The sequence below is a fragment of the Oncorhynchus kisutch genome, linkage group LG17 (genome assembly GCF_002021735.2).
Source record: "Oncorhynchus kisutch isolate 150728-3 linkage group LG17, Okis_V2, whole genome shotgun sequence".
NCBI lineage: Eukaryota > Metazoa > Chordata > Actinopteri > Salmoniformes > Salmonidae > Oncorhynchus > Oncorhynchus kisutch.
Window position 1 is genome coordinate 38,308,082 of NC_034190.2, and position 16,247 is coordinate 38,324,328.

General features: G+C 42.4%; 1 protein-coding gene across 3 annotated transcripts; it reads right to left on the reverse strand.

The window, feature by feature from the left end:
• Nucleotides 1–1,377: 1,377 nt before the first annotated feature.
• Nucleotides 1,378–15,481, reverse strand: tomm40l (translocase of outer mitochondrial membrane 40 homolog, like). Of its 3 annotated transcripts, none has more exons than XM_020505712.2 (10): nucleotides 15,357–15,481; nucleotides 13,963–14,180; nucleotides 10,591–10,658; nucleotides 8,213–8,305; nucleotides 7,617–7,718; nucleotides 7,302–7,407; nucleotides 7,087–7,209; nucleotides 4,623–4,699; nucleotides 4,423–4,525; nucleotides 1,378–2,807 (listed from the first exon to the last, which is right to left on the reverse strand). In XM_020505712.2, exons 2-10 carry the CDS (start codon nucleotides 14,177–14,179, stop codon nucleotides 2,668–2,670), a joined length of 1,029 nt encoding a protein of 342 aa, XP_020361301.1. In that variant the 5' UTR covers nucleotide 14,180; nucleotides 15,357–15,481; the 3' UTR covers nucleotides 1,378–2,667. The 3 variants fall into 3 exon arrangements, with proteins under 3 accessions (XP_020361301.1, XP_020361299.1, XP_020361300.1); XM_020505710.2 differs by lacking the exon at nucleotides 15,357–15,481 and adding an exon at nucleotides 15,024–15,144; XM_020505711.2 differs by lacking the exon at nucleotides 15,357–15,481 and adding an exon at nucleotides 14,876–15,035.
• Nucleotides 15,482–16,247: the final 766 nt, after the last annotated feature.

A 16,247-nucleotide genomic window follows, 5' to 3' on the forward strand; every position in this document is an offset into this window, starting at 1 on the left:
AAAAAAAATGAACACAACAATTTAAGATTTTATTGAGTTAAAGTTCATATAAGGAAATCAGTCAATTGAAATAAATTCATGAGGCTGTAATCTATAGATTTCCCATGACTGGGAACACATGAATCTGTTAGTCACAGATCCCTTAAATAAAAAAGTAGGGGCGTGGGTCAGAAATCCAGTCAGTATCTGATGTGACCATTTGCCTGTGGAATGAAGTCCCACTTCTTTTTAATCACTTTGCGAATTTGCTGGATATTGGCAGGAACTGTAACACACTGTCGTACAACTTGATCCAGAGCATCCCAAACATGCTCAACGGGTGATATGTCTGGTGGGTATGCAGGCCATGGAAGAACTGGGACATTTTCAGCTTCCAGGAAATGTGTACAGATCCTTGAGACCATGCATAATCACGCTGAAACATGGTGTTGGCGGAAGATGAATGGCCCGACAATGGGCCTCAGGATCTCGTCACGGTATCTCTGTGCATTCAAATTGCCAGCGATAAAATGCTATTATGTCCGTTGTCCGTAGCTTATGCCTGCCCCACCGCCATCCCAGGGCACTCTGCTCATAATATTGACATCAGCAAACCGCTCAACCACATACATGTGGTCTGCAGTTGTGAAGGCGGTTGGACGTACAGAAAAATTATCTGTAATGACATTGAGGCAGCCTATGGTAGTGATATTAACAGGAAATGCTCTAGTTGACATTCCTGCCGTCAGCATGCCTACTCAAAACTTGAGACATCTGTGGCATTATGTTGTGACAAAACTGCACATTTTAGAGTGGCCTTTTAGTGTCCCCAGCACAAGGTGTGCCTGTGTAATGATCATGTTGTTTAACCAGCTTCTTGATATACCACAACTGTCAGGTGGATGGATTATTTTGGTAAAGAAGAAATGCTCACCAACAGGGATATAAACAAATTTGTGCACAAATTGAGAGAAATACGTTTTTTGTGCGTATGGAACATTTCTGGGATCTTTTATTTCAGCTCATGAAATATGGGACCAACACTTTCCATGTTGCACCTATATTTTTGTTCAGTGTAAATGTATGTACCACTATTGTTGTTTCACATGATCAGTTATCGGACTCTCCACCTCGACCAATATCTACATGTGACTCAGGACTATATTACAGAAGCTGTGCAGGATTCTATCATCAATAGAATAATCACATCTACTGTTGCCCTATTGAAAAGGGTCTCAATTTCTTCAAGCAAACTTTCCTACATATCAGCATATTTGTCAGTATTATGTGTGATTTAAATCAATTAAACTCATGAACAGCATTCAGCTTATTCTCAACAATTGAGGCTGTCAACTATGAGCAGAGAATTTGAAGCAATAAGAAACAAAACCAATTCTCTCTGTATTTTGTAAGAAATGGCATTTATCCTTTTCCCAATAGATATATACAGGTAATATATACGATTATGAAAAAGATTTTCCTGCCCTCTGCCTCCCCAACCTAAAAAAACAAACAAAAAGTGAAAAGAAGCAGATAGACCATACAACACAAAATAAATAAAAACAAACCGACCAAAACAAAACTGGACCGGCACAGACCTAAAAACAAAAGTACTATAATTTGATAGTTTCCTAACAGCAAGTGTTTTACGGAGTCCTCTTTTACTGCTGTCTGCTATGTTGGTCTCAATACGTTAGTCTCTGAAGTATATGGCCATTGTCCAATCTCATCACCACATTGTCTTCAATCTCTGACCCATGCATTTTAACCCCAATTTTGATAATTCGATTATTTTAGTCCTAAAGATGCACCTTATTTACATATCTTTGTTTAACCTTTCAATGATTATATACTACATGGACAAAACTATGTGGACACCTGCTCGTTGAACATCTCATTCCAAAATCATGGGCATTGATATGGAGTTGGTCCCCCCGTGGCGCTATAACAGCCTCCACTGTTCTGGGAAGGCTTTCCACTAGATGTTGGAACATTGGAAGCAAGTCCCCACAGCATTCAGCCACAACAGCATTAGGTGAGGTTGGGCAATTAGGCCTGGCTCGCAGTCGGCATTCCAATTCATCCCAAAAGTGTTCAATGGGATTCATGAAGCTCCCGACAAACAGTTATTGTGCTGACTTTGCTTCCAGAGTGTTGCGATCGAGGACAGACGATTTATACACGCTTCAGCACTCGGCAGTTCTGTTCTGTGAGCTTGTGTGGTCTACCACTTCATGGCTGAGCCATTGTTGCTATTAGACGTTTCCACTTTACAATAACAGCTCTAGCAGGATAGAAAGGTGACAAACTGACTTGTTGTAAATGTAGTATCTTATGACAGTGCCACATTGAAAAAGTTACTGGGCTCTTCAGTAAGGCCATTCTACTGCCAATGTTTGTCTATGGAGATTACATGGCGGTGTGCTCGATTTTATACACCTGTCAGCAACGGGTATGGCTGAAATAACCAAATCCACTAATTTCAAGGGGTGTCCACATACTTCTGTATATATAGTGTATATTTTAACACATTATTTAGGAAAAATTAACCTTTGGAACCAACAACAATGAACTTCTTAGTAGTCAGATGGGGACAAATTGAAGTGATGTGAGACTCAGTGGTGAGTCCAGGCTTGGTCTGTCCTTTCTGTGAAGATTGCCTATAGGCTTTCCCCCACTCTGGTAAGTCTAACCGATGGTGATGCCAAAACCACATTGGAACTTGTTCTTCTTGTGGTTGAGGAAGGACCCCAGGACCAAAGAAAGAGGCAGAGGAAGTAGCTTCTTCTCTAGTGTGGCCCCCACCACCCAATTACTATCTATGGAGCCTGGAGTATTGGGGAGAAAAACAGAAAATTAGATAACAGTGCTTTCAGAAAATATTCATAACCCTAGACTTATTCCACATTTTGTTCTGTTATTTAAAAATGGATGAAATATATAAATTTTGCACATTTATTGAAAATGAAATTACAGAAATCAAATCGACATAAGTATTAACACCCCTTTGCTATGACGCTCCAAATTGAGCTCCGGTGCATTCAATTTCCTTTGATCATCCCCGAGATGCCACTAGATTGGAGTCCACCTGTGACCAATTCAATTGTTTGGACATGATTTAGAAAGAAACACACCTGTCTCTATAAGGTCTCACAGTTGACAGTGCATGTCAGAGCAGAAACTATAGCATGAAGTCCAAGAAACTGTCCCTAGATCTCCAAGATAGAATTGTGATCAGGCATATACATATAGGGAAGGGTATTTAGAGTATTGAAAGTTTCCAAGAGCACAGTGGCCTCCATCATTGGGAAATTTGAAAAAATATGGAACTATCCAGATTCTGCCTAGAGCTGACCGTGCAACCAAACTGAGCCACCGGGCAAGAAGGACCTTGGTCAGGGAGGTGACCAAGAACCCAAAGCCCACTGACATAGCTACAGAGTTCCTTAGCTGAGATGGGAGAATATGCCAGAAGGACAACAGTCTCGACAGCACTTCAATCAATCTGGACTTTATTGGAGACGCCAGACGGAAGCCACTCCTGAGAAAAAAAGGCACATTACAGTACAACTGAAGTTTGTGAAAAGGCACATGAAAAACAGAAGGCAAAATATTCTGTGGTCCGATGAGACAAACATTTAACTATTTGGCCTGAATGCAAAGCGCCATGTCTGGAGAAACCCAGGCACAGCTCATCACCCGTCTAACACCATGGTGGTGGCAGTATCATCAGGCTATGGGGATGCTTTTCAGGGGCAGGGAGACTTGTAAGGATAGCGGGAACAATGAACAGAGCCAAATACAAGCAAATCATTGATGAGAACCTGCTTCAGTGTTCAAACATTCGACTGGGGCAAAGATTTACATTCCAACAGGACAACGACCCCAAACATACAGCCAAAGCAATGCTGGAATGGCTTGAGAACAAAAATGTGAAAGTCCTTGAATGGCCCAGCCAAAGTCCAGACATGAATCCTATTGAAAATCTGTGGGAAGACATGAAGATTGCTGTTCACTGCCACTCCGCATCTAACTTAACAGAGCTCTAGAAAATCTGCCAGGAAGAAATGGGAGAAGAATCACCAAATCCAGATGTGCAAAGCTGAGAGACATACCCAAGACAGCTCAAAGCTGTAATCACAGCCAATGGTTCTTCTTACAAAGGGGTCTGAATATTTATGTAAATCAGATATTTAATTTTCAAGAATTTTGTCAATTTCTAAAAACGTGTTTTCACTTTGTCATTATGGGGTAGTGAGAAATAAGACATTTAATCCATTCTGAATTCAGGCTGTAACAAAATGTCAAATAAGTAAAGGGGTGTGAATACTTTGAAGGACCTGTATATGAAAATACAAAAACAGCAAACAATGTAACGAAAGGCTAATATACAGGAATATACATATACTTTAAATTCAGTGTCCATACAAGCAGAAGCCATACCTTTGAAGAGCAAATTGGCTTTAGGCACATCTAGCTGGTAGCCAAATGATACACTGGTCTCCTGCATTCGGGTGCTAGCCTCAAACTCAACACCCAACTGCAACTGTGGGATGAGAATAACAGTGAGAGAGCTGAAGACACTAACCAACACATTGGTAAAAAGTAAGACACACAAGGAAACCAATGGAATTGAGCAATACCGTGTCGTTGGCTTTGTGGTAGTAGGAGGCATGTGCCCCTGCTCCCCCTAGTGTCAATGTGGCAATGAAGTTACTGCCTGAAATAGCAAGAAACACCTGTCTTAAAATGGCATAGTGTAACACACACATTTATCCTATCCACTATGGAAAAATATCAGTTAGTGGACTATCGCTGCATTATCAAAAATACATGTTTGTAGAGTGTCAAATTAACACATCCCTGCCAGATGTCAACTACAATAAGAACACACAAGGACCCATTCAGTGGCCAGAGAACAAAGGAAGATGAGCAAAAAGAGGAGAAGGACAACTCCTGCTGGGTGCTTGCTGTGAGTGGCCCCCCTCCAGTCTACATCAACGCTTCTGTCAGCAAAAAGGGCGGCAGGTTTGAACCAAAAGGGAACCCAGACTTCTGTCAGAGACATGGACACAACAGGTTTCTGACGAAGAGTGACCATGACTCAGCCAAGGAATTTGTCCATTGGACAACATTACACTGCTCGCAAAAGTGCCTCAAACTCTTATTTCCTCAAGCAAACAGCTTAAACGGACTGAAAAGACAGGCACACACCTGTCTATATAAAAAGGTCCCACAGCTGACAGTGCATGTCAGAGCAAAAACCAAGCCATGAGATTGAAGGAATTGTCCGTAGGGGATTGAGTTGAGGCACAGATCTGGGGAAGGACACCAAAAAAATGTCTGCAGCTTTGAAGGTCCCCAAGAACACAGTGGCCTCCATCTTTCTTAAATGGAAGTTTGGAATCACCAAGACTCTTCCTAGAACTGGCTGCCTGGCCAAACTAAGCAAACGGGGGAGAAGGGCCTTGGTCAGTGAGTTACCAAGAACCTGATGGTCACAGACAGAGCTCATCTCTGTCGAGATGGGAGAATCTTCCAGAAGGACAACCATCTCTGCAGCACTCCACCAATCAGGCCTTTATGGTAGAGTGTCCAGATGGAAGCCACTCTTCAGTAAAAGACAGCCCACTTCAAGTTTTCCAAAAAGCACCTAAAGGACTCAGACCATGAGAAACAAGATTCTCAGGTCTGATGAAACCAAGATTGAAGTCTTTGGCCTGAATGCCAAGCGTTACGCCTGGAGGAAACCTGGCACCATCCCTACGGTGAAGCATGGTGGTGGCAGCATCGTACTGTGGAATGTTTTTCAGCAGCAGGGACTGGGAGACTAGTCAGGATCGAGGCAAAGATGAACAGAGCAATGTACAGAGATCCTTGATGAAAACCTGCTCCAGAGCGCTCAGGACCTCAGACTGGGGCAAAGGTTCACCTTCCAACAGGACAACGACCCTAAGCACACAGCCAAGACAATGCAGGAGTGGCTTTGGGACAAGTCCAGAATGTCCTTGAGTGGCCCAGGCAGAGCCCGGACTTGAACTTGATCTAAAATCTTTGGAGAGGCCTTAAAATAGCTGTGCAGCAACGCTCCCCATCCAACCTGACAGAGCTTGAGAGGATCTGCAGATAATGGGAGAAACTCCCCAAATAGAGGTGTGCCAAGCTTGTAGCGTCATACCCAAGAAGACTCAAGGCTGTAATCGCTGCCAAAGGTGCTTCAGAGTATTGAGTAAATGTAATAGGATTTTTTCTTTTTGAATACATTTGCAAACATTTCTAAAAAATTATTTTTGTTTCGTCATTGATGAAGATTTATTTATTTATTTTTTAAACCAATGTAATCTACTTTAGAATAAGGCTGTAATGTAACAAAATGTAGAAAAAGTCCAGGGGTCTGAATAGTCACAGAACAATGCAGGTGATGAATGGGGGCTGACCCAACCCCAGGAACTATTCCATCACCTAAGCCAATCACAGCACTCCTGACAGGAGGGATCACCTCTCACGGTTTGGTTTTACGAACCACAAAACAATCCAAGGACGTCCCATGGCGGGGACCTTGTGGAATTCTGTGTCCTACTGAAATTCTTATTTTTGGACTCTGCTGGCATGGTGAGTTCTCTGAAGACTGTCCCAGACAGATGTGTAAGAGTTTCAGCTCAACCTCACCACCTTCTCCCTGATTTGATGTGAGCGTGTCATCTGTAGGCTTCAATCGGTTACTTTATATTTTAAGTGTCTTGTTTTTGTCCTTTGAATCACATGCTATAAAAAGGTTAGACAAACTCCCATATACTTTTCTTATTTGTCTATAAAATATCTCCACTATTCATTCATCATGTACATTTATTGTTTTATCCTGGCTATTTCTAAAGTCCTTTGTTTGTAAAGATATCTACTGTCTCCAAGCATACATTGCCTTGTCATTTTAACTTAATTGCCTTCAGAATTATAAGTTAACTATTTTATAGTTTCTTGCTGATTTATAGTAATAAGTGTACAAACTCCCTTACATGGTTTAGAATACACTTTAACTTCCGAAATCTAAGGGTGGCGCAGAGACTGGGTTGTTCCCATACTTCAGTGTGATTGTGGCCAATGCCTCACCTGTGTATCTGCCAGCTAGAGACATGACCGTGCCTTCCTCTCCTGGCCTGCGATGGTAAACCAGCTCCCCTCCCAAAGCCAGGGATGGGGTTATGGACTGGATGTAGTGTGCTACAATAATACCTGACAGATGAAGTAGTAAGAGAAAATGATCAGCTTAAGATAGTTAGTGGTACATTTCAGTATTACAAAATACCTCCATTCACAAAGCTTACCAGAGCCTACAAGGACATCTGGGTTGCCCAGGGTAACAGCAGCAGTAAAGTCCTCTCCTCGGACCTCACAATCTCCTTGCCAGTTCACAAACTTTTGCTGCTGCGTCTGATGGCAGGACACACATTGATAAATATGTCATCAATCAGTCTGATGTATTAACTTACGTGGGCTATACACGGTCACCAAGCCTCCCAAATGTAAGGTCCAGGCGTTGAAGCTCTACTTCAAAGTATTGTTAATTATCACCTAATTTCAACTGCCAAGGTAAATGGCAGACTAAACAAACACTACCATAGAAATCCAAATATCTGTACCTGGAAGGCTAGTTTGGACCGGACTCTGTTGGAGATCTGGTGAATGACCTGGGCATTGAGGCTGCCGCTGTTGTCCATGTCTCCCACCATGACTGGGAAGGACTGCAGGCAGTAAACAATAGTTACAAAGTACAGGTAAAACCTTTCCAGAATAAGCTAATTTCACAAATACCAGCAACAATAACTGTAATATAGTTGTCATTCTCATTCATGACTGGTAGTGTGTGAACTTGACTGTATAAAAAAAATATACTTCGGGATTTTGGCAATGAGGCTCTTTATCTACTTCCCCAGAGTCCGATGAACTCACGGACACCATTTTTGTGGTAGCATGCTAGTAGATGCCCATAGACTTCCAGTCATTGCGCGAACACTAGTTAGCATCGGCTCATGAAACTACATTCTGGACACAGCGACATGGTATCCACCAGTTCTTCCGACGAGAAGTAGATGAAAGGCCTCATTGTCAAAATCCCAAAGCACCCCTTTAAGCACTCAAATGAAGGGTTAAAACTTTATATAGCTGTAGTGTGTACAGGGCTAATGTATGAAACAAATCTTCAGGTTGTGGTATTAGCTAATTGGATCGGACTCACCTCTGCTGGACCCATCTGCTTAGTTCCCACATAGGTGGCACCGAACCTGTAACTGGAATCGCCTAGGGTGCTGAGCATTACTGTGTGATTCACCTGATGGGGTTGATCAGAGGGAGGACAACATTTCATGTTTCTGTCAGCAATGCTCCTCAAGCAAACATCTGCGTATCGTGTAAAATGAAAAGACAAAAGCTTCCCACGAGCTTGGTTGTTGCCTTATTTGGTTACGAGCGCAAGACCAGAACTAATCCTAACACAGTATTATCAAAGTTTCTAAACCCAGAGGCTTAACATCGTAAGACTTCAGGGAACGCTTCCGGAGCAGACCAGACCGGGCTTTGAGAAGTCAATGAACGAAGAGAAATTCTTCCTTGGTTAATTCTCTCAAAACCCAAATTCAAACCAATGTCTTAAGTAGCTGAACATGTTATTACTCCAACCTCATGAAAGTGACAAACTGACATTTATACACTGCTCAAAAAAATAAAGGGAACACTTAAACACAATGTAACTCCAAGTAAATCACACTTCTGTGAAATCAAACTGTCCACTTAGGAAGCAACACTGATTGACAATACATTTCACATGCTGTTGTGCAAATGGAATAGACAACAGGTGGAAATTATAGGCAATTAGCAAGACACCCCCAATAAAGGAGTGGTTCTGCAGGTGGGGACCACAGATCACTTCTCAGTTCCTATGCTTCCTGGCTGATGTTTTGGTCACTTTTTAATGCTGGCGGTGCCTTCACTCTAGTGGTAGCATGAGACAACCTACACCCACAGAAGTGGCTCAGGTAGTGCAGCTCATCCAGGATGGAACATCAATGCAGACTGTGGCAAGAAGGTTTGCTGTGTCTGTCAGCGTAGTGTCCAGAGCATGGAGGCGCTACCAGGAGACAGGCCAATACATCAGGAGACGTGGAGGAGGCCATAGGAGGGCAACAATCCAGCAGCAGGACCGCTACCTCCGCCTTTGTGCAAGGAGGAGTAGGAGGAGCACTGCCAGAACCCTGCAAAATGACCTCCAGCAGGCCACAAATCTGCATGTGTCTGCACAAACGGTTAGAAACAGACTCCATGAGGGTGGTATGAGGGCCCGACGTCCACAGGTGGGGGTTGTGCTTACAGCCCAACACCGTGCAGGATGTTTTTCCATTTGCCAGAGAACACCAAGATTGGCAAATTCGCCACTGGCGCCCTGTGCTCTTCACAGATGAAAGCAGGTTCACACTGAGCACATGACAGACGTGACAGTCTGGAGACGCCGTGGAGAACGTTCTGCTGCCTGCAACATCCTCCAGCATGACCGGTTTGGCGGTGGGTCAGTCATAGTGTTTCCTTGGGGGGGCTGCACAGCCCTCCATGTGCTCGCCAGAGGTAGCCTGACTGCCATTAGGTACCGAGATGAGATCCTCAGACCCCTTGTGAGACCATATGCTGGTGCGGTTGGCCCTGGGTTCCTCCTAATGCAAGACAATGCTAGACCTCATGTGGCTGGAGTGTGTCAGCAGTTCCTGCAAGAGGAAGGCATTGATGCTATGGACTGGCCCGCCCGTTCCCCAGACCTGAATCCAATTGAGCACATCTGGGACATCATGTCTCGCTCCATCCACCAACGCCACGTTGCACCACAGACTGTCCAGGAGTTGGCGGATGCTTTAGTCCAGGTCTGGGAGGAGATCCCTCAGGAGACCCTCCGCCACCTCATCAGGAGTGTAGGGAGGTCATACAGGCACGTGGAGGCCACACACTACTGAGCCTCATTTTGACTTGTTTTAAGGACATTACATCAAAGTTGGATCAGCCTGTAGTGTGGTTTTCCACTTTAATTTTGAGTGTGACTCCAAATCTAGACCTCCATGGGTTGATAAATTTGATTTCCATTGATAATGTGTGTGATTTTGTTGTCAACACATTCAACTATGTAAAGAAAAAAGTATTTAATAAGAATATTTCATTCATTCAGATCTAGGATGTGTTATTTTAGTGTTCCCTTTATTTTTTTGAGCAGTGTATTTGTCAAAAACAACTTTATGTCGAAGGAGTGCCCTTGATTTTTGACTGCCTGCACATGCGCAGTTCGGCACGAGACAACCGTTTGACCTGACTGCGTGTTTCTGAGCATGAACATAGCTAGCCAACGTCGCCATGACATTCCCTACAAGCGTGATGGGGGACTTTATTGGAGAAGCAGTTTCTACACATCTTCAAACTAAACCATCTTTGGTTTTATACTCGAAGTCCGTAAACTTAATGAAATTATTTGCCAGGGGAGATCTATCTCTAGATGGAATGATGAAATGAGGCTCAGGATCAAAGGCCATTCACAACATCATTTTACCAGTAGAAAATAGAGATGTAGTGACCTTTACTGACCTGGAAGTGATTACTCAGGCCCTTGTTAACGATTAGTCTTACACCCTCCATCTGCATGGGGAACACCTCTGGAAAGACAGGTAGAAATGGGAACTGATTGAGATTACGTGTAGGCCTACGACATGAAGACACAGAACCATTAAAAAGGAGTGGTTCACTATTTTGGTATATTGTGTGTTATAGAAGGGTCCAGACACCCGTTTTTGCAATTTCACTTGGTTGAGAAACTAACCTCACTTCCGGATTCTGCATTACGGGGGCTCTGGAAAAACAATAACACCCAATAGTGATGCAGGTCTTTAGATGTTGTACACATGAAACTGTGCAATTCCAAAACTTTACCCGCAACATTATGTTCCATATTGTGTGACTCGAGCGGTTACCCTTACCAGCTGTGCTGCGAGGGCTACACGGAAAGGGAGCACTGCTGCTAAGGGGAACCGTCACAAATATGAATAATGTTGCCGATAACGTTTGGAATTACACAATCTCATGTGTACAACATCTAAAGACCTGCAGCACTATACTGACAGCTTTGCCCTTTCTAAAATGATGTGTTTGGATGTTTTGGGAGCCTTCGTTCATGTTTTTCCAGAGCCCACACACTGCAGAACGAGCAAGTCTATTGTGGGTGCGTTAAGTTTCTCAAAACAAAGTTTTTTTTTAAAGAAGAAGAAAAAAAAAAAAGATAAAAGTGCCTGGACCCTTCTATCACATGCCATTTATGTCAACAATATAGATATGGTTCTAGAAAAGTGAACCAATCCTTTAACACTAGAACTACCTGGGGCCTTTCAGCCTATAAGTACCTGCTAGAGAATGTTGCCAGCCATCACCTTTAGCATATGCATCGGATGCATATCAACCGGTACAGTGCAGCAAACATATGCAAACACTTGATAAAGGATTCATTGCATATAGAAATATACATACATAAAAAAATTAAACGTTTAGATCGTCAAGGATGTTTTGTATAATTCCAACAAGTCCTAGAAAACCCCCCCCCACCTATAGCATATTTTCATTTACCTTATAATAAAAACAGTAAACAAAAGCACCAGTGCATGAATAATTGTAATGGATGAATTGTATAAATAAATATTTGTGGAAATATATAAATGCCAAGATATAAAAACCAAATTTGTTGATCGTATCATACACTGTATTGTGCCCTTATGCGTGTGCCTTTACATATGAATATTGCTCCCGAGTGGCGCAGCGGTCCAAGGCACTGCACCTCAGCGCTAGAGGCGTCACTACAGAACCTGGTTCGATCACGGGCTGTATCACGGTCTCTCGGAAAAGAGTTCATCCATAGACATGTTCCACCTGTTTCCTTTTCTGTGCGCATGAGCAACAGTACATTCTGATGTGCTGCAACATCTGCATGTCACATCAACTCGTCTCTACCCAAACCCTGCCATCCGTCCCAGACTGGTCTCACCGTGGCAGTTGGGATCACAGTCTTAGCTGGCTCTGTTCTGGTTTTTCTGCAGCGAGGCCCGGGCATTGGAGGCTTGAAGTCAACATCTGAATCAGATGAAGACTCTTAAAAATCAGCAACATCGATTTTAAGCTCGACTCCAACTCATCTAAATTCTGCACCATTTGCAATGCCGTCAGTAAGTCCATTCATTTGCATCGGCTTGCCATTGTGAACTACACACATTGTATTTTGTACTCGGTGTCTGACTTGACTCTGAGGGGAAATCATCAACAATTTCCAGCCTTTCATTATAAAACAATTAGACCCCCAACAACACCTAGAGCTATTCATCAAAATTACACTATTGTTCTAAATTCAGTCATCCTCATCATTTAGTTACTTTAAGTCACATGCATTATTATCAGCTTCTATCGCCCCATTTATCCATTGACGACAGAATAGCATATTTAAAATGTTACGTTTATTATGTTACTAGTTTTTTCTTAGCAGCCAGAGCAATGCTGTAGCATGAGTGATCATGTGCTGAATGCAGCACTGATATTCCTAGCAAAAAGTCAAATTTGGAAATACAGCTACGCCTCTTGAATTAGGGGTTATCTGATAAAGTGTAACTGAAACTGCAGAATATGCTATCCGATACAATATAGTAGTCAAAATGTTTATCTGCATGTGACTGAAGGAGGATTTGATAAAGTGATACTCCTTTCACTGGATCTGTAAATTACAGGATGCTCCCATCTCCTCATGTACAATTTGACAAATGATAGGCCTAATATTGTCACTCATCAGGTGAATTGAATCTTGTCTATAGGCTAACTCTCATTATGTGTGAAATTAGTTTTGGTATAGTTTCGATGGGCCAGCTGTGCAGGCTCACTGGCATTGTTTGTTTCCCGCTCATAAAATTGGATCGAGTGAAGGATGTTTTGCATTATTCTAAAGGCCTACTGCAACACATGGCATGGGTTTGTTTCCCTTACTGTAACTATTACTAATCACATTTATTGTAACAAACAGTCCCGTAACAGCTTATTTTTAAACGTAAAAGGGAATAGTATCAACCTGCAAGGCACGCTGTCAAATGAATAACATGAACGCCAACGCTGATAAATAGGCTTAACACAAACCCAGTACGCTATTGTTGTTCAAAATTAATTTAACCCCTTCACCTTCCTTATCATTCAGTTAGGCCTCATTGAAATTTGATTGTGAAGTAACTTGAACAATTATCACCCATTCCCTACATTTGTCATTAATTCAGTGGGCTGGTGTCGATTGCTTTGCTGGATAGAGTCATGGATATGTTTTGCAGTAGGCCTTCAGAATAACGCAACATGTTTTCATTTCCCTTACAATAAATGTAATTAAAAGAGTTATAGTAAATTAAAGTCCAATAACAGCTTATTTTTACAAAGTAAAACAATAGAGAATAGTATCAACCCCCAAGGCACGCTGTGAAATTATTTGCTGCTGATAAATGCGTATATAAAAAATAAAAAACATTACACTTTCTAAATTAAATCAACCTCCTTATCATTCAGTTAGGCCCAATTTAAATTAAATTATCACCCATTCATCATTCATTCAGTGAGCATAGAGACATTAGATTAGTGCCTGGCTGGGTACCAATATTCCACAGCACATTGTTTTGGCAGGTTAAGCTGGGAATAGGTGAGAAACAAAAAGAAAAAAAACTGGTAAAAAGGCTCTAAATACTTCTCTGTTTGTGATTTTAATATTCTGACAAATGAGCAGAGTCAAATACAAACATTTAGGAAAAGTCAGGGAAGGAGCAGGACATTTATTTATAAAATAAACGTCAGTGGCCGTTGGCCTATTCGCCTACATTTGCACTATTCAATTCACAGATCTCATCTACATGGCGGAGGACTTTCTCTACATATTTCATGGACTAATCTGTTTACCTTTGCACTTGCGGTGGCACTCCTCAAACGTGCCAGGGTTGGACAGAGGGCCTTCTGCCTCCACCTGCTGACCGGGTGCCACATTGCCTGAAGGCAGTACAGGTGATACTGGGGGCATTGAGAAGCCTGGGGGTACCGTCATCCCTGGGCCGCCAGGACTACCACCAGCAGGAGCCGGTGGCGGGTTGGGGGAGCTGGCTGCCAAAACACTGCCCATTCTGTGAGAGGAGATGATAGGATGAGAGAGGTGGAGGTAGAAAAGGGGGACGATATATGTGATGGTTTGCTGGAAGATGCTGGGTGTATGGTTAGCTATCTCTGGGCAGTTGACCAGTAGGGGCGATAGAAAACTGGTACAGGAAGAGATGGGGCTGTTTGTCAAAAGAACAGCAAAGACAACAAAAGCGCACCACTTGTTTACATGTCAACATAGATTACATTGTAGTGTTCAATTTACAGAGGGAACGCCTATAAAGTACAATTGTGGCCTAGCCATGAATGCTGATCATGAGTTTTATAACATATTCCCAAAGACTGAGTTGGATCATTAGAGGTTTACATACAAAGCATGTTTTTTTAGCTACATAGCTAGTTGGCACAGATTGCATTTACGTGATGGTCATCATTGAATGGGTAGCTCAAAACCCATGCCAGTAATGAAAGATTTCTTGTAGCAGTTACCATCTCACCCAGTGCTATGGTGCTGAATTAATTGGGATTATTTCTGGCCATTACTGACAGTTAGCAAGTTAAATAATTAAATCGCCTAACATGTCTCTAGATGGCCAACCCGTTAGCTAGTTAGCTGGTCTGCTGTAACTAGTAGTTAGCTAACGAATGGTGTAGGAGGTATGTTGTAAAACGACGGCAATGAAACGTTAGCTAGCTAGCTGCATAGGCTCTCCACACCTACTATATCCTGATGTTCTTATAGAAGACACGGATGAAACACCTTCTCGGGAAATAATTAAGAGCCTAATTCACAAGATCCTCAGCAACGCAAAAAGTACAATCTTTAGGCTGTCTATTTTCAATGAAAGCTCGCTGAAATTGCTACTCACGTTGTGATTTCCAGAGGACGATACAACACCCGGCAGTAACGTAAGAAGACCTCAAACTGCTATGCGTCATAGCTAAGACCGCCTACTTACTTGAGGTGGCACTTGGATTGGGCAAATGAGCCCACTTCTGAACAACGTGTGGCAGAAATACATGTCAATCTCAGCGTAAATAACCAGCACGGCACCACTGAGGTAAAAGAAAACTCAAGCTGATAATTCGAAGGCATGGTCTTGTTATTTCGACCACACCTCCATTTGTAGCCAACTGGTTATTAGACGTTTCAGTCACAAAAGAACTGCAATAAGATTGGACAAATGCAATATCTACCTTACCCAACAAACGCTTGCTGATAGATTTCAAAATGGACTATTTTTCTGATTTGGAAAAGGCAGCAAGGTTCTCAAGGGCTGAAGGTGGGGTCATCACTGTTTGGAGGCTGCTGATTGGTGGACGAGGGGAGTCATTGAGGTTGGTTGCAGTTCAGGGATGTAAAATTAAAAAGTGCTGCCTGTGAAGGTCAGTGACAGCACGAGGGTCTTGAGTCAAATTCAGAAAAACGAATGGAATAGCTCCTACACCACTTTTTCCGCAGGGCCGGATTACCACATGCTCTGGGATCACTGACCTTCAGAGGTTGGGGCCCTTCTGGTGGGGGTGAAGGGTCACAGAGCACATGATAGCAAAATGCATAGAATTGCAGAAAATTTGCTTTAAAACGGCAAAATTCTCTCTCAAATTGTTAACAAAATAATAAGATGTGCTATAAAAAGAAGTGTAGAATTGCAGACAATTTGCTTTAAAACATGACAAAATGTGTAGAATAGCATTATAAAACTGCACATTTTACTCTGCACCATTACGAAATGAGTGGACTTAACTTGCAACAATTTTCAACCACTAACAAACGCAGCAATGTTGTGGATGTGTGCTTTGTGCTGACACACGTCCGTCAATATCTATGGAAGCTTTACCTTTCAGTTAGAGTAATGACCTGAGCAGTCACTAACTTTACATCGCTCTGGATAAGAGAATCTGCTTAATTTGAATGTAAGAATGTAGGCCTAAACACCTGAGTGCCGACAGCAATGTGTAAAAGTATCACAAAAGCACACAACCTGTCATGTACACAAGCCTTCAAAGACAGGAACAATAGAAAACACCACACTTTCAATTGAGTTCATTTTTATTACATTTTATAACCCCCTGTATTAATTCCAATGTCA

Coding starts and splice junctions, on each gene's coding strand:
- tomm40l (XM_020505712.2), bottom strand. CDS start 14,179: ATGGGCAGTGTTTTGGCAGCCAGCTCCCCCAACCCGCCACCGGCTCCT. Junction 10,659..13,962: donor GTGCCACCGCAAGTGCAAAG/GTAAACAGATTA, acceptor CTGTCTTTCCAG/AGGTGTTCCCCATGCAGATG. Junction 4,700..7,086: donor TCTAGCTGGCAGATACACAG/GTGAGGCATTGG, acceptor TTGCTATTTCAG/GCAGTAACTTCATTGCCACA.